The sequence below is a fragment of the Heptranchias perlo genome, chromosome 3 (genome assembly GCF_035084215.1).
Source record: "Heptranchias perlo isolate sHepPer1 chromosome 3, sHepPer1.hap1, whole genome shotgun sequence".
NCBI classification, from domain to species: domain Eukaryota; kingdom Metazoa; phylum Chordata; class Chondrichthyes; order Hexanchiformes; family Hexanchidae; genus Heptranchias; species Heptranchias perlo.
Genome location: NC_090327.1, coordinates 34,351,112 through 34,377,890, shown reverse-complemented (window position 1 = coordinate 34,377,890; position 26,779 = coordinate 34,351,112). Strand labels below are relative to the sequence as shown.

At 43.9% G+C, this 26,779-nt stretch overlaps 1 protein-coding gene across 2 annotated transcripts in view; it reads right to left on the bottom strand.

Moving 5' to 3' along the window:
* Positions 1-9,373: 9,373 nt before the first annotated feature.
* The window catches only part of slc22a13b (solute carrier family 22 member 13b), a 56,833-nt gene continuing 39,427 nt past the window's right edge, over positions 9,374-26,779 (bottom strand). The window contains exons 5-10 of one of the 2 annotated variants that reach the window (XM_067978764.1): positions 24,361-24,481; positions 19,725-19,819; positions 16,802-17,013; positions 14,921-15,029; positions 12,426-12,635; positions 9,374-10,834 (exon numbers count right to left, since the gene is read on the bottom strand). In XM_067978764.1, coding sequence (XP_067834865.1) covers positions 10,747-10,834; positions 12,426-12,635; positions 14,921-15,029; positions 16,802-17,013; positions 19,725-19,819; positions 24,361-24,481 — 835 coding nt within the window. In that variant the 3' untranslated portion in view covers positions 9,374-10,746. Of the gene's footprint in view, positions 10,835-12,425; positions 12,636-14,920; positions 15,030-16,255; positions 16,380-16,801; positions 17,014-19,724; positions 19,820-24,360; positions 24,482-26,779 lie in introns of those variants that run through there. The other variant, XM_067978765.1, reaches the window with a different exon arrangement.

Here is a 26,779-nt window from a genome sequence, read left to right as displayed (position 1 = left end):
GTCGATGACCTTACGCAGAATTCTGCTGAGCATTTCTAGCATTTTCTGTTTTTATTTCAGATTTCCAGCATCTACTGTATTTGGCATTTGTTTAAGTTCACGAGAGAGTTGGATAGGTACTTGGATAAAAAACTTGAAGGAGGCGTACGAGAGGTGTCATAGGATATGATATTTCGTAGAGATTGGAACCAGCCTCATGGACCTCAATGGTCTTTTCTGATGCTATCCTATCCTTCTCTCTATTCCTGACCTGGCAGAGATGCTGACACTGGATTCCCAAAACAGAAAGTATTTTATTTCCCCAAACTAATTAATAAAGCATACATCAAGGACCAGTGTTTTAGAACCTACTTGTGCTGAGATAAAACACATGGTCCCATGAGTTATGTGGCTGGTGCCACTCGATAGTTTAGTTTCTATAAAACAATGGACTTCTACCTATTACATATCTTAAATTCAGAAGCAATCAAAAGAAGCTACAGCCCCGATTTTGATCTAACCCTCCCGTTGGGAACAGGGAGGGTTCAGGTCAGACGCCCGTTTTACACCCCATCCAATTCTACTCTCCATTGACATCAGTGGAGAGAAAAATCAGGCCAGGTGTAAAATGGGCTTTCGACCTGAACCCTTCCTGTTCCCGTCGGGCGGGTTAGGTTAAAACCGGGGGTTCTGGCTCCCAGTATGTGTTAAATTTAATGTCGAGAATTACTACACTATATCCTAATGACATTGCATCACATATTAGTCTACTATTCCTTGGTGTGATGAAAGGAATCTTTTTTCTTTTTCAGCCTCCTTAACTACACGTCGGTGCAGGGCGAGTTTTATTGCAAGCCTCACTTTGACAGGCTATTCATGGTGAAGGGAAATTACGATGAAGGCTTTGGCCATAATCTTCATAAAGAACTCTGGCTAACGAAAAGCACTAATCTTCTCAGTAGCAGCCAAGCTGAATGTCAATCCCAAATCGAGGAAACTAGTAACTTGTCAGCTCCGAAAGGGAAATTGGACCCAGTATCCAATACCTCACAACCCAACTTGGACCAACTTGCAAGAAGGATTTTCAATCCTGCTGACAGTTGCAAGCCCAGCAGTGAGGATGGTAGAAGGTCAGAGCCAACAACAAAGCTCAGAATTAGCTGGCCTCCTCCAGAAAGTCAGAAGAAGATTAGTAAACCTCATCGCAGTGTCTTAGACAGGAGGAGTATGCCACTCCTCAAACCTTCTAAATCCGAACAGCTCCAAAACAGCAAGGAGCTTCCAAAGGGTCTTGGACTTAAGACACAGAGAGAGTCATCCAGATTGGAAAAGTCTGAACCTGATAAGAAAACAGATTTTCTATCTCAAGAACTTAATTCATGTAAAGAGACGCACAACTCTTCTTCCCAAGTGAAAGTTGAATTTACAGGAGTGAAGGAGGGACATCAGCCCAACCACAGAGGTAAATCAAACACAGACAATATGAAACACACAGCAGATGAACTAGATAAAAGACCAGACTCCATATCTAGAGACCTTCATCTGAGTAGAGCAAAATCCAACCCTTTTTCACCAGTCAAAACAGACACTGAGAAACTGAGTCTCATGGAACTAAAGAAGAAGTTTGAGTCGGGTGATGCAGCTGGACCTAATGAAAATAAAATTAAACAGGAACATTTTGTAAAGAATGAAGCAGATAAAGGAACAGTCTCTGCATTTAGAGATCTTCATTTGGGCAAAGAAAAGCCCAACCTCACTTCGCAGGTGAAAGCAGATACTGAAAGAGAGAGCCTTAAGCAGCTGAAGGAAACATTTGAGTTAAACGTTGTAGAGAAATTAAATGGAAAGAAGATAAAATTTGAACAGCTTGAAAAAAATGAACCAGACAAAAAAGCAGTGACTGAAGACCTTTATTTAGAGAAAGAGAAGATCCAATTTTCTTTGCATGCAAAGACTGATGGTGGAAATCTGACTCTCAGAGAACTGAAGCAAAAATTTGAGTACAATGAACATTTTGAAAAGAAGGAAACAGATAGAAGGCCAGCTTCTCTCTCCAGGCAACTTGAGTTAGATCAGGAAAGGCCTAGGCCCTATTCTTGGGCAAATGCAATGAATGGGAAACAGAGTCTCAGAGATCTGAAATGCAAATTTGAGTCTCATGATGTCAATAAACCTAATGAAGAGAATTTAATGCAAGGTTCCAAACCGAAAGGAAAAACAGGAATACCTCAAGGGAAATCAGTGCAGCCGATCAAACAGACTTTAACTGACAGGACAGTAGACAGAAGTATAGATTGTTTGCAGAAGAAAGAATCAATTTCAAAACCAACACTAGAAAGCCAGCTGTTTAATCCAGAAATTCAAACAGCTGCAATGCCTGGTTCTCTAGACTCAAATAAAGCCAAAGAAGACAATGACAGCTCTGAAACTCATGACTGGCCAACTACCAGCTCTCACCACGGGTCTTATTCAAGAGAAAATGAAGCAGGACCAGAATCCATTAACATGGAACATGAGGACATTCCCACATTGCTTACCATTCATCAGATCTCAGCAACAGTTATGACAGATCAAGCAACAGGCACTGGAGATATAGCTGTCAGCTCCACTGAAACACCTACTCATAGTTCAAATAATGAAAGGTCAGAGGAAACACCTTATAATGCAGATCAAGATCAGTTCCAATTATCTGATGCTCCTCACCAAGGAAATAAGAAACAAGAAGTTTTTGAAATGAACCAAATTGAAAAGAAATATACAGAACAGGAGGAGAATTCCAAAGTTTCCAATCAAAAACAAGATGGCATTCGCAGTGAAATAATGCATGAAGGAGAGAATATTAAAATTATCATTCCACCCATTGGAGGACAAATCGTAGGGGAGTCCTTTGTTGCTTCAGAATCTGAAACAGTTAAAATACCAGCTCTTTTTGACACCAATAATTCGTCTGATGGTGAAAAAGACAATGTGAACTTTAACAAGGAGAAACCTACAAAATCGTCAGGTCCCAGTAAAAGTCCATTTGCAAAACTGTTTGGTTCAAGCAGTAAAGAGGACTTTAAGAAGACAACCCCAGAGACCAAAAAGACAGCTAAACGCAACTCTCAAACGGCCTTCGGGACCTTGTTTGGTTCCTCGTTGAATAAGAGCAAAGAAGAAACAACATCCAGTCTAAAAAGTAAAGAATCTCCAACAGAATCTTCAGAAAAAGTACAAGTAGATAAAGACATCTCTGATTTACAGGGAATCCAAATGCATATCAACGATGCACCACAATTAACTCAACCAGCACCTACCCTGGCCACTGACTCTGCAAAGACAGTTGAAGAATCTGAAATGCCTCTAAGTGATCATGGAAATCAGCCACAGGCAAAGCCAAATGTGATGGAGTCACGAGCAAATACCAGTGACGTTTTTGATTCAGACCAAATAGCAGAGATAACAAAAGAGCATCCTGCTGTTGTATTTGACAATTTAGATGTTGTCACTCCAAGTATTTTAAGTAGACAGAATTCAGATTTGAGTCAGGAAAATGAACAAGTCAAGGCTGACAATACATTTAAGTCAAGTCAACTAACAGCAAGTGCAGGTAACACTGCTGATGTTAATACAGATTCCAGTGATCCCTTCACATTAAAACAACCTTATATGAGAGAGAGTATGATCTCTTCCAACAGTAAAGAGATCAGTTCTGATAGATTTAATAATCACCTGTGTCATTCCCAAGTAGATCGCAGCAAGTCCCCTGAGTCAAATGGGCCATTCAAAGTAGCAGCTTTTGATAGTACAAACACAACCAACAACAATTCAGATGTTTTCGGTGCAAATCACCAAAGCCAGTCACAGGCACATGCCAATAAGTCATCTGAACATGATCGATCACTGTTGAAACCAAATGGAAGGATCATAACAGCCAAAGATAATGTTGAGACTTTTGATGAAAATGTTCAAAGCCAACCACAGACTGATCCTTTTGGATCAAATGAACTGCCACAAAAGTCAAGTATGAGTGCTATAAAATCAGTGGAGGAAACACTTTGTGTTCTCAGTGAGGATCCTGAAAACCAGTCTCTCACAAAGATTGACAACCTTCTTGAATCCAAGGAACCATTGATATCATGTGACAATTACACACCGATAATTGAAAGGAATTTTACCACTTCTGGTGAAAATGTTCAAAGCCCATCACTGAATGATTTTGGTAATCCTTATGGAATGATTGAACCATCACTGGCACAAACTACAGACATGGCCACGTCAAAGAAAGTTTCTCCAACGAAGGCAATCAGTTCAGCTGATGCCAATAGTCCATCGGAATCTGAGCAGCCTTCAGCACCAACTGTAGGTTCCATGGAAAGATTGCAGGATGCATTTGGCTTTGGGAATGTTGTCTCACCGAGCCAATTGCCAGCAGCTGGGGGCCTGCTTTCAGAAAAAACAGTTTCTGCACAACACTGTTTTGGAGCTGATGAGTTTTGGGCGAGCGGAATGAGATCAGACGATCAAGACATCATGAACGTATCACAGACAGGAAGCAAGAATTTGATAGTGGACATTATTGGCATACAACAACCCACACCGACCAAATCTACAGTTGACCAGATACAGATCAACTCTTTTACAAGCGACTTCTGCGCGACTGATGTGTCTGTAACAGCGTCACATCAGATGAATAACACAGATGATGTAGCCAGTCTTTTCGATCCACTTAATCAGGAATCCAGCACAGATCCAAATCGACAAACTGAAAGGAATTCATGGTTTGATGATCTGTTAAGTTAAAGACGGCAACGTGATTTAAGCATGGCTTATTCACCCTGTGAGTCTTAATCTATATATCAAGTTGTAATAAGATGAAAAGAACCGAATGCATATTAAATTCTTTATTTTGAAGACATTTCCAAATGCTCTCTCTCTTTTCTTTCTCTGTTTTATCAATACTACTATGGTCATTGCCCATCTGGTAAGTTCTTCTCTTGTTCCACCTAAGCTCAAAGAACGCCATCTAACATACTTTTCCTTCTTCCTGTAACCTCACTGTGTTGAAATCAAAGACAGGATTCTCCTCTTTTGGATGTAGTAGCAGAGTGGCGGGACTTCCATCCGCCCCTCCGACTGCCCTGACCCATGTCCAATTTCTTTGGTCAGGGGTCACTTGGTATGCAGGGCAGGCTCCAGGGGGAGAATCCCACCACCAAGAGGGACCCCACCAGTGCCAAAGAGGGGAATGAGGTGGTGCTGCAGCATCAGAAGAGGTGGCAAGGAATGCTAAAGAAGCAGAAGAGTCCCGAAGATGAAAGTTCCCAGCTTTTAGGGGCTGAATTGGAGGGAGAGGAGAACTCTCATTCCACATGGGGACTTACCATCGCTACCTTGGGCCTCCCATCACCTTCCAAAAGGTGGTCCTGGGAAGTGGCAATGAGAGATGTAGAAAGGCGCAAAACAGACCAGGAAGCTAAGGGCAGTCCTCCCCCAACTCCAGTCTGTATTTACATTTGGCAGGCAGAGAAGGGGTGACTGGTGGGGGTAGGAAATGGAGCTTGGGGCAGAGGCATTGGTAAGCCTGGTCACCTTTTGCCCCTTCTCTGGACAACTAGTGATGGGCAATAAATGCCAGCATTGCCACCTCCGCCCACATCCCGAAACAAGCACAGAGAAGAAAAATATCAATGGAGTGAGGTATAGTCAAATAATAGACAGAAACATTGAAGAAATAAAAGGCTTTAAAGAAATCAATGTGAATAGCTAAGGAAATGAGAGGCCTAAGGAAAATGCAAGAAAATGGGAGGGATGCAAATCCTCGGGAGTTAGGTGTGAAATTAAAACAGCTTTGAAAATGAAATAGATGGTGTTGGTAAAGTACAATGGGTCTACCAGCTCTGAAAAAAAGAAAGAATAGGTCGACAAGGAGACCAAAGCAACCCCACCACCACCAGACCATCAGCACTGTGTATTGATGAAGGGTCTTGTCCCATCCAAAAAGTTAATCCTTCTTCTCCCTCCCCAGTCAGCAACAGACGAACTCCAACATTGCCAGCAACCCTGCAGTAAAGGAAATGGAGCATATAGCTAAAGTCTGAAGTTATTGAAGACAATGTTCATATCAGAGTGCCCAGGAGAAAGATGTGATATTGTTTCTGAAGCTTGTGTTGAGCTTCATTGGAAAGCTGTACAATATTTGTTTGAGGTCTTGCTCAAACATATTTCCCATCTCCATAAAAAGGTCACTGTAATGTGTCAAGAGCTTGGGACTCCATTTTGCAAACACACAGCATGATGATGCATCACAAAGACATAATTTGTAGCAGACAACATAATTACATATCCTACTATGGTATTGTTGTGACAAAAATTATGCACTGCTCTTTTGAACTTTGCCGTCCCTAAAACAATGACAATGCCTTAAGTTTAAGCAGTTGAGCAGATTCATTCCCAGTTCCAGGTAGACATTCATAGCCTGCCAACACTCATTATCTAAGTTCACACCTGAGGTCCACATGTATGGCAACTAAAGTGAGGTTCTAGATGGCTGCAGGTGTCCTCAGCTGTACCCCAGCATGGGTCAAGGGATAAAGAAAGAAAATTGGATCACATTGGTTGAAATCTGTTGATGCTTTGCATATAAGGTGCAGTTGTGTTTTACGTTGCAGATGACATCATCATGATGTGTGTTTGCAGGAACTCAAAGTGCAGAGACTGAAATCTAGAAACGCCCAGATTTTGATAATCTGGCCCTGAATTTCTGTGGTGCTCGTCCCAATCTCCCACCTTCAGTGGAAGATAGGCAAAACCCTCGTTAAAATGACGTAAAAGGCCATTTGCACCGTTTCTCCAGGGGTTCTGTCGATCTGCCAAAGTTACAGCAGAAGATCAGGACAGCCCCCATGGAACTTCAGGACCTGGCACTTCAGCTGTGTAATACCATTCAAAGAGACCAGAAGCACAGCTGTTTTGGGAAATTGGAATGTGACATTGGCATATTTTACCCTTCCTCTCACATTAGGAGGGCTTCAAACATACTTAAATAAATTAATTCCCAGGATGTGGGCATCGCTGGCACGGGTGGCATTTATTGCTCATCCTAGTAGCCTTGTGAAGGTGTTGGTGGGCCTTTATCTTGAACCCCTATTCTGAGTAGCTTGCTAAGCCATTTCAGCGGGCAGTTAAGAGTCAACCACATTGCTGTGGGTCTGGAGTCTGTGCCTTGTAGATGGTCGGAAAGGCTTTAGGGAGTCAGGAGGTGAGTCACTCGCCACAGAATCCCCAGTCTCTGACCTGCTCTTGTAGCCACAATATTTATGTGGCTGGTCCAGTTAAGTTCTCCCATCAAAATGCTCCCATCATCCTGTTTCCTCCCTTGATCAGATAGCAGAGTTTGTGTAAAATAAATCTGACCTTTCACCAACGGCATTCCAATTATCCGCTATTATTGCAAGGCTATGGGGAAAGAGCAGGGGGAGTGGGACTAATTGGATAGCTCTTTCAAAGAGCCAGCACAGGCAAGATGGGCCGAATAGCTTCCTTCTGTGCTGTATGATTCTATGATCCATGTGTTCACTTGTCAACTACATTCTCGCAAAGGTAAACACTTTGCCATTTAGGCCAGGAAGATCCCAAGTTTGATCCCCATTCTGTGGTGATGTGGCTGATTGCAGCTGTCATTCGTCTCAGTTCTTCTGAGATAAAGAGAAGAAAAGAATTAGCCATAGTTCCCATCCTGATTACTACCCAGTGAATCCCCCCCCTCCTTTTCTGCATGGGGACATTGGACGAGGACAGGATTGGTTTGGGCTGTGATGCCTTCTATGGTGAACCAGCTTGCTGACTAGGCTAACATACAAATAATGGCTACCTGGAGAGTAATCGGCTTTTGTGCATGTCAGCAACTTCAGGAAAGGAGATGAGGAAACTGGCAGGGGAGAAAAGGGAAATACTTTGCAACTTATAAGTTCCAGGATCTGGGAATCATCGTAGGTTGTTCATTGATGGGAGCATATTTGGAAATGTTGAGATTTAACATATTTTTCTTCTTATGTATAGCACAAGTGAACATGTAATAAAATAATTTAGTGAGAATGAAACTCTGTTGCCTGAATTCATTTAAATTCATTCCATGTTCTCCAGAAGCACAAGGTATTGGCTCCCTTTCCTCTCCAAAATCCTTGAATGTGTTGTCACCTCCCAAATTTGTACCCATCTTTCCCGCAACTCCATGTTTGAATCCCTCCAATCAAGATTCCGCCCATGCCACAGTACTTTGCAACTTATAAGTTCCAGGATATGGGAATCATCATAGATTGTTCATTGGTGGGCCCTTATCAAAGTCACAAATGACATCCTATGTGACTGTGACTGTGGTAAACTATCCCTCCTCATCATTCTCGACCTGTCTGCGCCTTTTGACAGGGTTGACCACACCATCCTCCTCCAATGCCACTCCTCTGTCGTCCAGCTGGGTGTGACTCCACTCACTCTGATCCAGACTATTTGCAACCTTGACGTCCTATTCGACCCTGAGATGAGCTTCCAACTACGTACCTGCTCCATCGCCAAGACCATCTACTTCCACCTCCATAACATCGCCCGTCTCCGCCCCTGCCTCAGCTCATCTGCTGCTGAAACCCTCATCCATGCCTTTGTTACCTCTAGACTTGAATGGCCTCCCATCTTCCACCCTCCATAAACTTGAGCACATCCAAAACTCTGCTGCTTGAATCTTAACTCGCACTAAGTCCCGTTCTCCCATCACCCCTGTGCTCGCTGACCTATATTGGCTCCCGGTCCAGGAATACCTCGATTTTAAAATTTTCATCCTTGTTTTCAAATCCATCCATGGCCTCGCCCCTCCCTATCTCTGTAACCTCTTCCAGCCCTACAACCCTCCGAGATTTCTGCATTCCTCCAATTCTTGCCTCTTGCACATCCTTGATTTTAATCTCTCCACCATTGATGGCCTTGCCTTCAGCTGCCTAGGCCCTAAGTTCTGAAATTCCCTCCCTAAACCTCTCCACCTCTCTACCTCTCTCTCCTCCTTTAAGATGCCCCGTAAGACCTACCTTTTTGACCAAGGTTTTGGTCACCTGTCCTAATAACTCCTTATCCCGCCGGGCAGGTGAGGTTAAAATTGCCCCCAATTAAATACTTTAGAAGTCAGTCTTGTTTTGTAGGCAAACACAGCAACCAATTTGGTTCCTGTTTGCATATTGGGGAATCCAGGGAGTTTGCATGCATGAAGGCAGGATTCCAGAGCCCTGCTGCAGTGGTTTAAAGGGCTGCAGCAGCTAACAGTACAGTGTGTGCTTTTCCTTTTCCCTGATGCTGCATTCACTGATAAAACTGTGAATTTGGATTTAAAAATGGATCAGTTTGATAAAGAGTACATAAAGAAGGAAAGTTGGTTCAAAGTTTTATCTACATTGCAACACAGCCATCTTGTATTGGAATGATACAGAGTGATCAGCATCATTTAATTATCTTAAATCACTTGTTTGCATTTTCCATTGAAATTTGTAAGACAGTTCAATTTTATTACAAAGCAGCCTCAATGGGTTGCTACAGCAAAAATCTTCATCATGACCTACAAATAAAATACATTGATTAAAGAAATGAAATTAAAGTCAATCCGAATTAAACTCACATTTCATCTGAACTGAAGGGATTTAAAGTTTCACTGTATTTCCCACCAATAGAAGGGATACGTGCAAGCTTACTTACTTGCAGAAAAGGTTGGTGGCATAAAAGTTGGTACAGCTTCATTTTCCTGGCATTCCTTTAATGATCTTCTTCGACTCCAAGCAGGGGCACTTTGAAAGTAAATCCCATATTTACAAAGAGGTGGCTGTTTAAAACAAATGGGTGTGTACCAATAGAAGCTGCAGTCCACACATGATAATGCCACTGGCCTTTAACGTCTACTGCCAAAGAGCAAACCTATTGCTGGGCCAGACATTTGCAAAAAACAGAAAATGGGGGCTGCAACACACATTAACATACGTTATGCAAGCAGTTGCACATTTTAAGTGAGAGCTAAGAACGCCAGCAGTGTTAAAGGAGAATGTGAGGAATAGTGTGAGTGTAGCAGGAGGGTGTGGTGGAATGCCCTGAGTGTGAAAGGAGAGTGTGAGGAATAGTGTGAGTGTAGCAGGAGGGTATGGTGGAATGCCCTGAGTGTTAATGGAGAGTGTGAGGAATAGTGTGAGTGTAGCAGGAGGGTGTGGTGGAATGCCCTGAGTGTTAATGGAGAGTGTGAGGAATAGTGTGAGTGTAGCAGGAGGGTGTGGTGGAATGCCCTGAGTGTTAATGGAGAGTGTGAGGAATAGTGTGAGTGTAGCAGGAGGGTGTGGTGGAATGCCCTGAGTGTGAAAGGAGAATCTGAAGGGCTATGCAATCTTCCTTCAGCGGGTGAAGCAGTGAGGCAAACATATTCTGCTGAAATCAGCGATGCTCACCCCATCGGATGGATCCCTATCACTGGCATTAGTGCACATTGGCCATTTTCAGTCACATACAATGAACATTTCCCATGATTCATTGTTCCTGCCCCTGAAGCTTCCTCCTGTGTGACTAATACAAAATTATTCAATCTTTTCCTTAAAACCAATTTCTTCGCAACATAATATTTTCTTTTAGCACAGTTAATATATTGATGTCTTCGTTGGAAATGTGTAGAATCTAGAAGTTACAATGCAGAGTACAGCTCAACAGTTCTGAATAATTTACAGCCAGAGTTGCTCAGAATTCAGGACCGTCCTGGGATGATCTTTTGCTTTACATTCGGGTGCTCTCAGTAAAGTTTCCATTTTCTCTTGCAGTCTGATGGTGTCCATTTTCTAGGTCGCTCCTGCTGTTCATTTCCCTAGGAGAGATGTAGAGAAATGAGGCCTTTAAGCACCTTTACAATACAGCCATCAACAGATTAAAAGAGTTCTAACCTGGGTTTGAATTCCACCACACTGATGAGGTGAAGATCTTCTCTGGTGACAGTGAAAATTGTACGCGTAATAAGCTTGGGACATGAGACTCTAGCAGAAGACTTATCCTAATCTAGAACTCAGTCTTAGAAGCTAAAGGATGGCAGGAAATAGAAAAATGTCACACTGGCACAATAAGGCGAGGTGCTCTGATGTTGGTGCCAAAACACCTTATTAGGACACAGTGGCAGGACCTTTACTCTATATATAACCGTAGTGTATCTGTACTGGAAGTGATAGATGCTGATGTTGGGTGCCCAGAATGGAAAGTGTTCCTTTACCCAGCACTAGCATTCCTCACCTTTCTGAGCAAAATAAAAACTTGAAGTAAAACCATTTCATATGCTTACATCACACTAATGAATGAGAGTTGGATGTTCCCCATAGCCAGCCTTTGGATTAAGGATTGTTTGTGGGCAACTTTGACTTTGACACCATATGTTGAATTCTCTGTCTCAGTATCACTGCTGCAGGGACACCTGGGTTAAAGGTCAAGAGATTTCACAGAGGGAGGAAAGGAAGATGAGAGGAAAAGTCAGCCCCAAGTCACAATGATTGATTTTTCAATCATTTGCCACTCTTTGAGTAAAGAATATTTCCGGATATCTCTTCTAAATTTATTTTTAACCTGTTAATGTCAATGTAGCTCTATGAGTTGCACTCTCATCTCTAAGACAGAAGGTTTTAGGTTTAAGTCCATTCCCAACCTAGAGCACACCATCTAGGCTGTCATTTCAGCGTAGTACTGAGTGCTGCATTGGCAAAGTGCCATCATTCAGAGATTTTAAACGGAAGTCCCTTCAGCCTTCTCAGATACGTTAAAGATCCCATCTTATAATTTGAAGAAATCGAGGGAGTTTTCTTCGTGTCCTGGCCAACATTCCTCCCTCAACTAATACAGTATCACCAAACTTAATCGATCATTTATTTAATTGCTGATTGTGGGACGTTGCCTGCAAAATGGTTGCTTTGTTCCCCTACATAATATCAGTGACTGCAGTTCAATGTGAATCTCTTATGAATGTTTCTAAGAGACATGATGGGCTGCTGTTTAAATGCAAGTCTGTTTTTTTCTTTCTTCTTTTCACTGATTTATGCTCTCTGGCCCTATCAGCACCATCTACTGTCTCAGGTGGACATAAAAGATCCCCTGGTACTATTCAAAGGAGAGATGGGGAGTTTATCCCTCAAACAACATCTAAAACAAATTATCTGGACATTATCACATTGCTGTTTGTGGGGCCTTGCTGTGCGCAAATTGGCTGCTGCGTTTCCTGCATTGCAACAGTGACTATACTTCAAAAGTATTTCATTGGCTGTACAATGCTTTGGGACATCTTGAGGTCAGGAAAGGCACTATATAAATGTATGTCTTTCTTTCTTACTGATGCTGAAGACCTGGAAGGGATAACAAGAAGTAGTGCCTAAATGATGCTGAGTTTGAAAGCGAGCAAGACTAAATACACAGGCACTAACCCCTTAGTGTTTCCAACTTGCCCAGAATGATCTGGTAATTCTTTGTTGAGAGTTTCTGGCAGTAGGACACTCAGGGCACTGGCGATTATTGGTGTGATTCCAAATAGGGCCAACGGGATAGCCGGGTAGTTCTGTTGCAAAAGCATGATCATGGGGACGATGATGCCACTTATCCGAGCTGACATGGACATCAAACCAATGCTACTCTGCCTGTAACATAAACACAAAGTGAACTAGTGTTAAACTTGCCGGCATTACAGTCCACTCCATGTATACCGCCCATACTTATGGAAGGCAACCGTCTAAACCGGGTAATTAACGATAACCATTTTCCATCACCATAGGCATCAATTACAAATGCGCTGCTAACAACATATTAAACATGCCGGCTATTTCAGGCAGTTCAGCAAGTGTTCAGTTAAAGTGTGATTACTTTAATTACTTACTATTCTGTGCCTACCATTTAATGGCTCTGATTGTTAAACTTATAGGTTGAAAGGTTTCCTCATCATTTGAAATCCTCTAAAGTATCCTGACATTTCAGTGGCAATACCACTTGGGTGGGGAATGAAAGAAATCCAAAGAAATTATTTACTCAGTTCGCAGATATCACAATAAAAGAGGGGATCAGTAGACAATGACTGGCCACACTCCCACTTACAGTGGCCAGAACAGGCATTTTGACATGAATGGATTGGTTAATTCCACACTTTATTGAAGTCACAGATATCTTAACTGTTTATTAAATGTCTATATTATATTTGTTTAAATTGTGAAAAGAGGCATCACAAACCCAAAAATGGATATTTACAGCATTAACAAGTTCATTTGTTTTTATTTCATTTGTGTTCTGCTGATTTACGTACTTAGGCCACTCACTCTCTAAATCCATCTGTATGTATCTCCTTCTTTATTGAAGTTTAGAAATTCCAATTCTACCGTCCACGGTGTATAGTGGACAAATCGCGTTAACACCAATGTGCCCGGCATCTACAGTGGGGACTGTATTTACTCAGAGGAACATAGGTACAGGAGAAGACCATTCAGCCCCTCAAGCCTGTTCCACCATTCAATTAGATAATGACTGATCTGTACTTGAACTCCATTTACCCGTCTTGGTTTCATATCACTTAATACCCTTACCTAACAAAAATCTATCAATCTCAGTTTTGACATTTTTTATTCAAACTAGCCTCAACAGCTTTTTGGGGGAGAGAGTTCCAGATTTCCACTACCGTTTGTGTGAAGAAGTGCTTCCTGACATTACCCCTGAATGGCCTGGCTCTAATTTTAAGATTATTCCTCCTTGTTCTGGACTCCCCCACCAGATGAAATAGTTTCTCTCCATTTACCCTATAAAATCCTTTAATCATCTTAAACACTTCAGTTACTCAATGTTAAGCTTGTTTTTCTGATGGTGTTACCTTCTTTCAATGGATCTGACTTTACCTAAGGCTGAACGCTCTTGCTGACTATTAAGGGGGAATGTTAACTGCCTCCACCTGGTGGAAACCGGGAGGAACGAGATTTCAAATCGAGCGGCTCTATTTGCTGCTCCATTCTGGCGTGGCAGCAGGTTTAATCTGACTGTTTTTGCCGGCAGCTGAGGCGCCCTCCAGATTCAAGTGGGAATCACGTTAATAAATGCTGATTGGGGTCCTATGACGTTCATAGGACCCCGATGACATTTTAATGGTGTACTGTGGGGTGCCCTCCGCGGGGAACCCGCTCAGTTAAACCTATTAGAGAAAAAGTGGAGGCCCCGGGTCCCACAAGGAGAGCCTAGGCTTTTGCTGCCCCAGCCCCCCTTCACACCCACAAGACCCTCCCGAACAACCCCCCTTCCCCCTATGTGACTTACCGGAGTGCTCGCAGGCAGCCATTGGGCCACCTGATCTTCACTTACCAGCAATCGGCTCACTGCCTCTTTACGCCCATTATTGGGATGTGGGTGTCGCTGGCAAGACTGGCATTTATTGCCCATCACAAGTTGCCCTGACCAGATGGTAATACAACTAAGTGTCTTGCTTGGCAATTTCAGAGGGCAGTTAAGATTCAACCACATTGGTGTGGGACTGGAGTCACATATAGAATAGACCAGGTTACCGCAGCAGGTTTTCTTCCCTAGAGAACATTACTGAACATGTTGGGTTTTTATGACAATCGACGGCTTCATGGTCACTTTTACTGATACCAGCTTTTTATTTCCAGATTTTAAATTGAAATCAAATGAAAATTGCCATGGTGGGATTTGAACTCACGTTCATTATTAGTCCAGTAACATAACTGGTACACATGTTAAAGCACGTTATTGGGCAGAGTAGACAGAACTGTACTCTGCATTTAATGCATGCTACACCTGACCTGAGAATGCTTGATGCATACAGTGGGTGCAGAAAATGGACAAAGCATTCCATTCTCCAGCAAAAAAAAACACCAAAACTGACAGATATCACAGTTGCTCATTGCATGGTGACTTTTATATTCTATCATACCTGATCACAGTCGGGAATAATTCAACAGAATAAACAAAACAAACGGAGAAGGAGCAAGAGATTGCCAATTTCCCAATGACAGCAAGCACAGTGACTTCAACAGGCATACCTGGAACACAAAGAACAGATACTGTAATGGGCCTTTTTCTGACTTTGGTGGCCTTGCCCAGTGAATTAGAAATTCGGGCTCTCCCTGCCCAAAATTCTGTGCTCAGCGTGCGCCCGGATTGCCGATAAACGCACACTGTGAGTGAGGCTCCCAGCTGGGGGCAAGAAGTCAGAAAGCTACTCCTGTATAAAAATATGAAATTTAAATCACCCGCTGGTTTGGAGGAGGGGATTGAAAATGAAGGGGATTGCATTATGTGAGGGTAAATGCAGTGGATGATACCCTAGCTCATCCTGGGAAGTGTGCTCGTTGAGTCCTGGCACAGTCCCACTTACCCGCCTATTCCGAACTCTCCCAGTGTTGTTCCATTTACTACAGCTCCCGGTCTCCTGCTCCCTTCTCCCTGGCTCCTGATCGCCCACAGGCATCTCTCAGATACCCGGTCCCAATCCCGTCTGTGTGCAGCAATGGCAATGCATGGAATAGTCAGCATTCATTAAACGCAAATTGTCCTCTCTCTGAGGAACACAGTGACTTATGGTCATTCATCTTTTTGCAGCTCTTTTGATTAGAAAATTGAGTATTTTCTCATATGTAAGTTGCTTTATGCGTGAGTATATGGGGTAAGAATGCAAGATTTCATTGTAAATGCAGTAGCTATCATTTCAATTAATGTTCCTCATTGCCTCACACCTCATTCCCTTGTACCCATCATTCTATATATAAACCATCTGAACCCCTTGAGCAGATTCCAGCCTGTAACTCACTCCCAGGTATCCATTATTTTGAATATAATCCATCTGAATCCCTTGATTAGATTCCTGTAACCCATGGCACAGCCTGATGCCCCTTTCCAGCACCAACTACAGACTTTGTTTGGTCAAGCAAAATTATTTATTAACTTATATGTTGCCTGAAGCGTTCTGCCTCTGGCTGGGGTGTAGCCCCCATGGACACCTGCAGCCACCCCAACGGATATAGGCAGCAACCCCCATGGACAACAGCAGCAACCCCCCCATGGACACCTGCAGCGCCCCCCCCCCCCCCCACCGCGGACACCAGCAGCAACCCCCCACCCCCCACGGACACCTGCCGCTCCCTCCCAGAGAGACCTGCAGCCCCCCACGGATACCAGCAGTCCCCCATGGACAACTGCCACCTGGTACCTTGCACAAGTGTCTATTATTCAAATGTGAGCCTAGGCAGTGAAGCTCAGATCTTCCTACCTGTACCGTCCAATTGTGGCGGCCGGATGTGAAAAATTGGCAGAAGTCTTTCCCTGCTGGTAAGTGCGCTGAGCTTGTTTCCCAATACATTTCCAGCAGATGAGATCAGCAGCAGTAGAAAGTCCTGCCTCAAAAGGATGAGAACTTCGCTTTATTATTAGTTTGGGGGCCTGGTGCCGCTGCACATCATTTCCTATCATTCTGGTGCGCGGGACTCCTGACGTAAAGAAAGTTTTTATGCAGCGAGTTGTTATGATCTTGAATTCACTGTCCGGAAGGGTGGTGGAAGCAGATTCAATAGTAACTTTTAAAGGGGATTTAGATATATACTTGAAAAAGAAAAATTTGCAGGGCAATGGGGAAAGAGCCGGGGAGTGGGACTAATTGGATAAGCTCTTTCGAAGAGCCGCACAGGCACAATGGGCTGAATGGCCCCTTTTGGTGCTGTAAGATTCTATTATTCTAAGAATACCAATTTGAAATGGGCACCACGGATTGCTATGACAGTATTTCAACTGGTCCACCACCCATTTGCTCCATTTTTACCTTCTGGAATAGCCAATATAAGGAGGCAAGTGACTCCACTAAGCAACAGGAAACCTCCCTGACATTTTTTCCGACCGAATATCTCCAGTAGCCAGATGCAGGAGCCACGCAGGATCTCCACCAGTCCAAAGATGAACTGCGTTAGGTAAATGTCCATGCCAAAGCTTCCGACACTGAAGCACAATCCGTAATACACAAAGCTGTTTACAAACCTGCGGTGCCAGGGGAGAAATAAAGGAATGAGTTTAGCAATGTAATGATTCAGTATCACAACTGTCTATCCCTCACATTTAGTGATGTCAAATTATATGTAAATTTCTGGCATAAGCAAAACTTGATCAAGTCCCAACTGGCTTCAATTCTTGTTAAACGAATACCCATGAGGTACTATTTTTTCCCACAATTTATTCAACTGAACAGCACAAATGTTATCTGCACTAAATTATAGGGGTAATTTACTAAATCACGTTATATATATTATGGGCGGGAGATCATGGGGACAGTGTGTCCTATTAGATTTAGTTGATCTCAGGCAAGGAAGGAATGTAGTGCCCCAGTTAGTCTCAGTGTGCTCTGGATTAGAGGGGAATCCAGTAACTCCTGCTGGACTCTGTGTGTGTGCGTGCGTGTGTGAACATCAGGTGAGGATTGGTTCAAGATCTGCAGTGCTGCCTACTATGGTTTAATAGCCTGCTAAAAAACATGTAAAAAGAAAAAGATTAGTGAAGATAAATGTAGGTCCCTTACAGTCAGAAAAGGGAGAATTTATAATGGGGAACAGGGAAATGGCAGAGCAATTAAACAAATACTTTGGTTCTGTCTTCATGGAAGAGGACACAAATAACTTCCCAGAAATGCTAGGGAACCAAGGGACCAGTGAGAAGGAGGAATTAAAGGAAATTAGTATTAGTAAAAAAATAGTGCTGGAGAAATTAATGGGACTGAAAGCCGATAAATCCCCAGGACCTGATAATCTGCATCCCAGAGTACTAAAAGAGGTAGCCATGGAAATAGTGGATGCATTGGTTGTCAGCTTCCAAAATTCTATAGATTATGGAACAGTTCCTGCAGATTGGAGGGTGGCAAATGTAACCCCACTATTTTAAAAAGGAGAGAGAAAACGGAACTACAGACAGGTAGCCTAACATCTGTAGTAGGGAAAATGCTAGAGTCTATTATAAAGGATGTGATAACAGGCCATTTAGAAAATATCAACAGGATTAGACAAAGTCAACATGGATTTATGAAAGGGAAATCATGTTTGACAAACCTACTGGAGTTTTTTGAGGATGTAACTGGTAGAATAGATAAGGGAGAACCAGTGGATGTGGTTTATTTGGATTTTCAGAAGGCCTTTGATAAAGTCCCACATAAGAGATTAGTGTGCAAAATTAAAGCACATGGGATTGGTGGGAATATATTGGCATGGATTGAAAGTTGGTTACCGACAGGAAACAGAGAGTAGGAATAAATGGGTCTTTTTCGGGGTGGCAGGCAGTGACTAGTGGGGTACTGCAGGGATTGGTGTTTGGGCTCCAGCTATTCACAATATATATCAATGATTTGGATGAGGGAACCAAATGCAATATTTCCAAGTTTGCTGATGACACAAAACTAGGTGGGATCGTGAGTTGTGAGGAGGATGCAAAGAGGCTTCAAGGCGATTTAGACAAGTTGAGTGAGTGGGCAAATACATGGCAGATGCAGTATAATGTGGATAAATGTGAAGTTATCCACTTCGGAAGGAAAAACAGAAAGGCAGAGTATTATTTAAATGGTGATAGATTGGGAAATGTTGATGTACAAAGGGACCAGGGTGTCCTTGTACACCAGTCAGTGAAAGCAAACATGCAGGTGCAGCAAGCAGGTATGTTGGCCTTCATTGCAAGAGGATTTGAGTACAGAAGCAAGGATGTCTTACTGTAGTTATACAGGGTCTTGGTGAGACCACACCTGGAGTATTGTGTGCAGTTTTGGTCTCCTTACCTAAGAAAGGATATACTTGTCATAGACGGAGTGCAGTGAAGGTTCACCAGACTGATTCCTGGGATGGCAGGACTGTCATATGAGGACAGAATGGGTCGACTCGGCCTGTGTTCACTCGAGTTTAGAAGAATGAGAGGGGATCTCATTGAAACATATAAAATTCTGACAGGGCTAGACAGATTGGATGCAGGGAGGATGTTTCCCCTGGCTGGGGGGTCCAGAACAAGGGGTCACAGTCTCAGGATATGGGGTAGGACATTTAGGACTGAGATGAGGAGAAATTTCTTCACTCAGAGGGTGGTGAACCTGTGGAATTCTCTACCACAGAAGGCTGTGGAGGCCAAGTTACTGAATATATTTAAGAAGGAGCTAGATAGATTTCAAGACACAAAGGCATCAAGGGGTATGGGGAGAGAGCGGGAATATGGTATTGAGATAGAGGATCTGCCATGATCATATTGAATGGCGGAGCAGGCTCGATGTGTCAAATGGTCTATTCCAGCTCCTATTTTTTATGTTTCTATGTAAAGCTCACTGTCTAGGCTAACAAATGAAAAACAGCCATTTGGTTGAGCTACCAGTAGGCTGTTAGGCCGAATGGGACCTCATCCCAATACAAGGCTATCCCTTCAGGGGAAAAAAAGGAAGAAAATTGGAAATAAAAACAAATTTCAACTTTGGGTATTCATTCCCATGGCGCAGTCAGATAGACACTATTGCTATGATGTGTTGCTAAGATTGTGACCCCAGCAACCATCTTATCACACCGGTCAATTCCTTACTATTTTAATGAAAAAGCACTTTGTATTGTATACAAGTTGGATTATAAACCATATACTTTGTCTCTAACCTTCCCCATTGAATATGCAGAATTGGGATTTTACTGTAACACAATATCATAAATTGGGAAATTAATTGATGAAGAACTCAATATTACCAGATGAAGTTCAATACCAACGTAACTCTCCTCAGACTTGATGTCTTAAAAAGATGCAAAACAGTGGTCTGCTGGATTTTCTCCTCAGCTGCGAGCTTGAAAGTAAATGTGGTAATATTAGGCACCCAGTATCAATGAATTGTAAACATCTGACTGGCTGATGACCATTCTTGGTAACGAGTTGCAAAAAATTTTTCCAGACCAAGAATATTGGAAAAATATGTACTTTCCTAGTTTATCCCATTCCACATGTTCCCTCTAGGTCCTTCCTCCATCCATGTAGCACAGCATTCCCTGGCTGGTCAGGCAAAATACTCCCAGGCCACTGCTTATAGTGTTCTATAACCAAATGCCAGATGGTGCGAAGCAGCTACCCGGAGTGACCTTGGCTACTATGTTCCCATCTGCCCTCCCTCCTGGCATAGGAACAATTTACCTCCAATCAACACAGCTCTGCCAAACCCCATCCTCAATGCACAGCCCAACCGAGGTCAGGAACTTTCTAGAAAGAAAACCAGAAAGTGCGCAGCGCACCTGTCAGCATCTTAAAGAGATGGAAAGCTTCACCTGAACTGATGTAGTCCAGTTACAGAAAAGATACCTCATCTAATCCGCTAACTTATCTCTCTCTTTCAGAAGCTGACAGTGTTGAAAATTGAAGTTCAGAGTAATTAAGTGCATCACCAAATATGAGCACCGAATAAGAAAGAATTAACTTGCATTTATATAGCATCTTTCCCAAACTCAGGATGTCCCAAAGTGCTTTACAGCCAATTAAGTACTTTTGAAGTGTAGTCACTGTTGTAACGTAGGAAACATGGCATCCAAATTCCACACAGAAGGTCCCACAAACAGCAATGTGATAAATGACCAGATAATCTGTTTTTAGTGCTGTTGGTTGAGGGATATATATTGACCAGGACACTAGGAGAATTCCCCTGCTGTTTATCAAATAATGCTGTGGGATCTTTTACGTCCACTTGAGAGGGCAGCAGGGGGCTCGGTTTAACATCTCATCCGAAAGACAGCATCTCTAACAGTGCAGCACTGCACTGAAGTGTCACCCTAGATGATATACTCAAGTCTCTGGAGTATGGCTTCAACCTGCAACCTCTGAATCAGAGGCAAGAGTGCACAAACTGAGCCAAGGCTGACACACTTAGCGATGTAATAAAGTTGTGAGTTTGAGGCACCCGCCAAGGTTTGAGCTCATAAAGTAACATAATATTCCAGTTGAGTACCGAGGGAGTGCTACATTGTCAGAGGTGTTATCCTTCGGATGAGACGTTAAGTGCGGTGCTGTCTGTTTAGGTGGCTGTTTCCCTGGCACTATGGGAGTTCTCCTGGTGTTTTAAACTCCAGATTAACTGGTCATTCATCTCATAGCTGTTGAGTTTGCTTACAGATCAGACACTGTGCTTCAAAGTCAAGTGAAGCACTTTGAGATATAATTAGGTGCTATGTCAATTTATTAACATGATGTGGAGATGCCGGTGATGGACTGGGGTTGACAATTGTAAACAATTTTACAACACCAAGTTATAGTCCAACAATTTTATTTGAAATTCACAAGCTTTCGGAGGCTTCCTCCTTCCTCAGGTGAATGTGGAAATGAAATCCTCGAACCCTTCGCATTTATAAATCACAGAACAATACCTGGTGATTACAGATAGTCTTTCCAACTGCCCGTTGCCAAGGCAATCACAGTGTTCAGACAGAGAGATGTTACCTACAAGGCCACCGAATATACAAACAACCAAAAAAAAGAGAGAGAGGCAGAAACATAGAAACATCCAGAAGGAAGAGAAAGACAGCAAGTGACCCGTTATATTAAAAACAGATAACATTTGTTCGCTGGTGGGGTTACGTGTAGCGCGACATGAACCCAAGATCCCGGTTGAGGCCGTCCTCATGGGTGCGGAACTTGGCTATCAATTTCTGCTCGACGATTTTGCGTTGTCGTGTGTCTCGAAGGCCGCCTTGGAGTACGCTTACCCGAAGGTCGGTGGCTGAATGTCCTTGACTGCTGAAGTGTTCCCCGACTGGGAGGGAACCCTCCTGTCTGGCAATTGTTGCGCGGTGTCCGTTCATCCGTTGTCGCAGCGTCTGCATGGTCTCACCAATGTACCATGCTCTGGGGCATCCTTTCCTGCAACGTATGAGGTAGACAACGTTGACTGAGTCACAGGAGTATGAACCATGCACCTGGTGGGTGGTGTCCTCTCGTGTGATGGTGGTATCTGTGTCGATGATCTGGCATGTCTTGCAGAGGTTACCGTGACAGGGTTGTGTGGTGTCATGGACGCTGTTCTCCTGAAAGCTGGGTAATTTGCTGCGAACGATGGTCTGTTTGAGTTTGGGTGGCTGTTTAAAGGCGAGTAGTGGAGGTGTGGGGATGGCCATAGTGAGGTGTTCGTCGTCATTGATGACATGTTGAAGGCTGCGGAGAACATGGCGTAGTTTCTCCGCTCCGGGGAAGTACTGGACGACGAAGGGTACTCTGTTGGTTGCGTCCCGTGTTAGTCTTCTGAGGAGGTCTATGCGATTTTTCGCTGTGGCCCGTCGGAACTGTCGATCGATGAGTCGAGCGTCATATCCCGTTCTTACTAGGGCGTCTTTCAGCGTCTGTAGGTGTCCATCGCATTCCTCCTCGTCTGAGCAGACCCTGTGTATTCGCAGGGCCTGTCCATAGGGGATGGCCTCTTTGACGTGGTTAGGGTGGAAGCTGGAAAAGTGGAGCATCGTGAGGTTGTCCGTGGGCTTGCGGTAGAGTGAGGTGCTGAGGTGCCCGTCTTTGATGGAGATTCGTGTGTCCAAGAAAGAAACCGATTCTGAGGAGTAGTCCATGGTGAGCTTGATGGTGGGATGGAACTTGTTGATGTTATCGTGTAGTCTCTTTAGTGATTCTTCGCCGTGGGTCCATAGAAAGAAAATGTCGTCGATGTATCTGGTGTATAGTGTTGGTTGGAGGTCCTGTGCAGTGAAGAAGTCCTGCTCGAACTTGTGCATGAAAATGTTGGCGTATTGGGGTGTGAATTTAGTCCCCATGGCTGTTCCGTGTGTTTGGGTAAAGAACTGGTTATCGAAGGTGAAGACATTGTGATCCAGGATGAAGCGGATGAGTTGTAGGATGGCGTCTGGAGATTGGCTGTTGTTGGTGTTGAGTATTGATGCTGTCGCAGCAATGCCGTCATCGTGGGGGATACTGGTGTAGAGTGCCGAGACGTCCATCGTGGTGAGAAGTGTTCCTGGTTCAACAGGTCCATGGGTATTGAGTTTTTGTAGGAAGTCTGTAGTGTCGCGACAGAAGCTGGGGGTTCCCTGTACGATGGGTTTCAGGATGCCCTCGATGTATCCAGAGAGGTTCTCACACAGGGTTCCGTTGCCTGATAGGATAGGACGTCCGGGTGTGTTGGCTTTGTGTATCTTTGGGAGGCAGTAGAAGTCTCCCACGCGGGGAGTACGTGGGATGAGAGTGCGTAGGATGCTTTGAAGGTCTGGATCGAAGGTCTTGATCAGTTTGTTGAGATGGTGGGTGTGTTCTTTGGTCGGATCTGCGGGTAACCGTCTGTAGTGTTCCTGGTTGTCCAGTTGTCGGTATGCTTCTTTGCAATAGTCCGTTCTGTTCTGTATGACGATGGCTCCTCCTTTGTCCGCTGGATTGATGACGATGTTGCGGTTGGTCTTGAGAGCGTTGATGGCATTGCGTTGTGCTCGGGTGACATTCTGGACTGTCTTCTGAATGCGGCTGATGAATCTGGCATTGACGCATTTCCTGACAGTTTGAGCATACATGTCAAGCTGAGGGCAGCGACCCTCCGGAGGAGTCCAGTATGACTCTTTCCTCTTCGGTTGCTGTACCGTGGATCCCTCTGTCTGCTGTTGTCTACCTCATACATTGCAGGAAAGGATGCCCCAGAGCATGGTACATTGGCGAGACCATGCAGACGCTGCGACAACGGATGAACGGACACCGCGCAACAATCGCCAGACAGGAGGGTTCCTTCCAGTCGGGGAACACTTCAGCAGTCAAGGACATTCAGCCACCGACCTTCGGGTAAGCGTACTCCAAGGCGGCCTTCGAGACACACGACAACGCAAAATCGTCGAGCAGAAATTGATAGCCAAGTTCCGCACCCATGAGGACGGCCTCAACCGGGATCTTGGGTTCATGTCGCGCTACACGTAACCCCACCAGCGAACAAATGTTATCTGTTTTTAATATAACGGGTCATTTGCTGTCTTTCTCTTCCTTCTGGATGTTTCTGCCTCTCTGTTTTTTTTTTGGTTGTTTGTATATTCGGTGGCCTTGTAGGTAACACCTCTCTGTCTGAACACTGTGATTGCCTTGGCAACGGGCAGTTGGAAAGACTATCTGTAATCACCAGGTATTGTTCTGTGATTTATAAATGCGAAGGGTTCGAGGATTTCATTTCCACATTCACCTGAGGAAGGAGGAAGCCTCCGAAAGCTTGTGAATTTCAAATAAAATTGTTGGACTATAACTTGGTGTTGTAAAATTGTTTACAATTTATGAACATGACATGGTACCCAGCTTTTCTTTCCAACAAGGTCAACTGAACACAATTATCACAGCTCAAACTATTCCTTTAAGCGTTTAAACTATGATAAGTACCTTGTCAAACAATGCTTCAGGTACCACCCTTTTGTTCATTATTGCTGCATTCATGAGATATTTCTTGGCTGCTTCATTTCGTCCTTGTGTTACAAGCCATCTTGCAGACTCAGGGAGGATCCTACGGAAGGCATAACAACAAGGAAGCTGTTTAGTGACAGAGTATCCTAGATTTTCCTGTAGCCGGGAGGGGCGGTGTTAATTGGCAGGGTGGGCAGGGGTAGCGCTGGGCGGAGTGGGCTTTTTGTTAGCAGTGCATTTCCCGGGACCAGGCCAACTTTAAATTATTCAACTAGGGAGCCCACCACGGATGGGGCGGACAATAGCTGCTATAAGGCCTCGGGTGTCTGCAGTAGTGGAGTGGGGCCGGCTACCTGTAGGGGAGGGAAAGGCAGCCTCAATCTCTGTTATCAAAATTCCTGTGAGGAGGGAGTGGAGGGGGGGGAGGGGGATTAAACTTACCTTGTGCTGGTCCTTAGCAACAGTCAATGCCAGTAATAGTACTCATGCCAACATTGCTATAGGGGTAATGATGGGAAATATGGTGTATGATGCCACCCTATCGTTACCGCCTACTTTGAATACGCACGGCCATGTTTTGGTAAATTTTCTGCCCCATCCACCCAAATTGTGCAAGAAACGCTCCTGTAAAGCACCTTGGGATGTTTTGCTAGGTTAAAGGTGCTATATAAATGCAAGCTGTTTTGTTGTTTAATACCATGGCAGTGGGAGAGGCTCTGTTTGGCTCAAGAGCCTTTTATGCTCAAAGACTCAATTAATAGATTACACAAAAGGGCTGATTTTATCTCACAGTGGGAAGCTATTGGGAGGGGACTGCAATCCTGCATGGTTGTCTTCATTGAGAGGCCCGGCAGATTGCCTCATTTGAATGCTCAGTTGCTCATCTGTCTCTGGCAGATAATGGCAGCTAGCTGGTGGGGGGATGAAGATCAGGCGGCTGGAGGCTGCTGTCGGCACCAAGAGAAGGCGGTCAGCAGTAAGGTAAGTCTGGGGAGGTTGATATGGTGTTGCGAGGGTCTTGTGACTGGGGAAGGTGTGAGCCTGGGGTAGCAGATGGCCGGACTTTCCATGGGGGGCCCAGAGGAACACACCCACTCCATCTGGCCCCACTAAGGAAAGTTATTTTTAAACTTACCTTGGAGGACCTCACTTTCTTCCCAACATCGTTACCTGTCAGAGCTGCCACCCCACTCATGAGTGGGTTAAAATGCTATCAGGGTCCTATGAACATCATGGGACTCCGATTTGCATTTATTAATGAGGATTCTGCTGGGAAAACCAATGGCGTTAAAATGGGAAATTGGCAGGAACGAAGCGGGAAATGGATCAGGTGAGGCAGCATCTGTAGAAGAGTCAAGTTAACGTTTCAAGTACATGTCCTTCATCTGACCTTTCATATTCTGTTTTTTTACTTAGATATTGGACTTTTTGGGATGGAATTTCTGTGAGCATTCTTCTGATCTCTCGCCAAAACTCTGGTGGAAGATCTGCAGAACCTAAGTAGAAATGGCATAAATGGCCACTTAATTAGTTGTTTAATTGCTGCATTCTTTAGCTTCTAATAATAGTTCTTATTCTTGAGAATAAATTTGACTACTGGCTTTAGCTTAAAATGTGCTGGTCAAATTCACAGACGATATTAAACTAAGCCTGAGAGGGGGAACAGTCAAGTTGGAAGAATCAACCAAGGACCTATCAAAGGAATTAGATAGAATTTGCAGATAGGCAAATCAGTGGCAGATGGAATTCAACAGAGAAAGTGCCACTTAGCATATTGGTCGGAAAATCAGATGTTAGTCTTCTCTTAGTGGCAGCATTGTTGCCTCTGACTCAGAAGGTTGTGAGTTCAAGCCCCACCTCAGAGTTTTGAGCACATAATCTAGGCTCACATCGAGAGAGTGCAGCACTGTCAGAGGTGCTGTCTTTTTTTTTATTCGTTCACGGGATGTGGGCGTCGCTGGCAAGGCCGGCATTTATTGCCCATCCCTAATTGCCCTCAAGAAGGTGGTGGTGAGCCGCCTTCTTGAACCGCTGCAATCCGTGTGGTGACGGTTCTCCCACAGTGCTGTTAGGAAGGGAGTTCCAGGATTTTGACCCAGCGACAATGAAGGAACGGCGATATATTTCCAAGTCGGGATGGTGTGTGACTTGGAGGGGAATGTGCAGGTGGTGTTGTTCCCATGCGGATGAGACGTCTGCCCACTCAGGTGGATGTAAAAGAACCCATGGAGCTATTCAAAAAAGATCAGGGTAGTTCTCCCTCATGTTCTGTCCAATATTTATCCCTCAACCAACATCAATAATAAAAAAATCATTGCTATTTGTGGGATCTTTCTATGAGCAAATTGTCTGCCACGTTTCCTACATTATAACAGTGACTACATTTCAAAAGTACTTA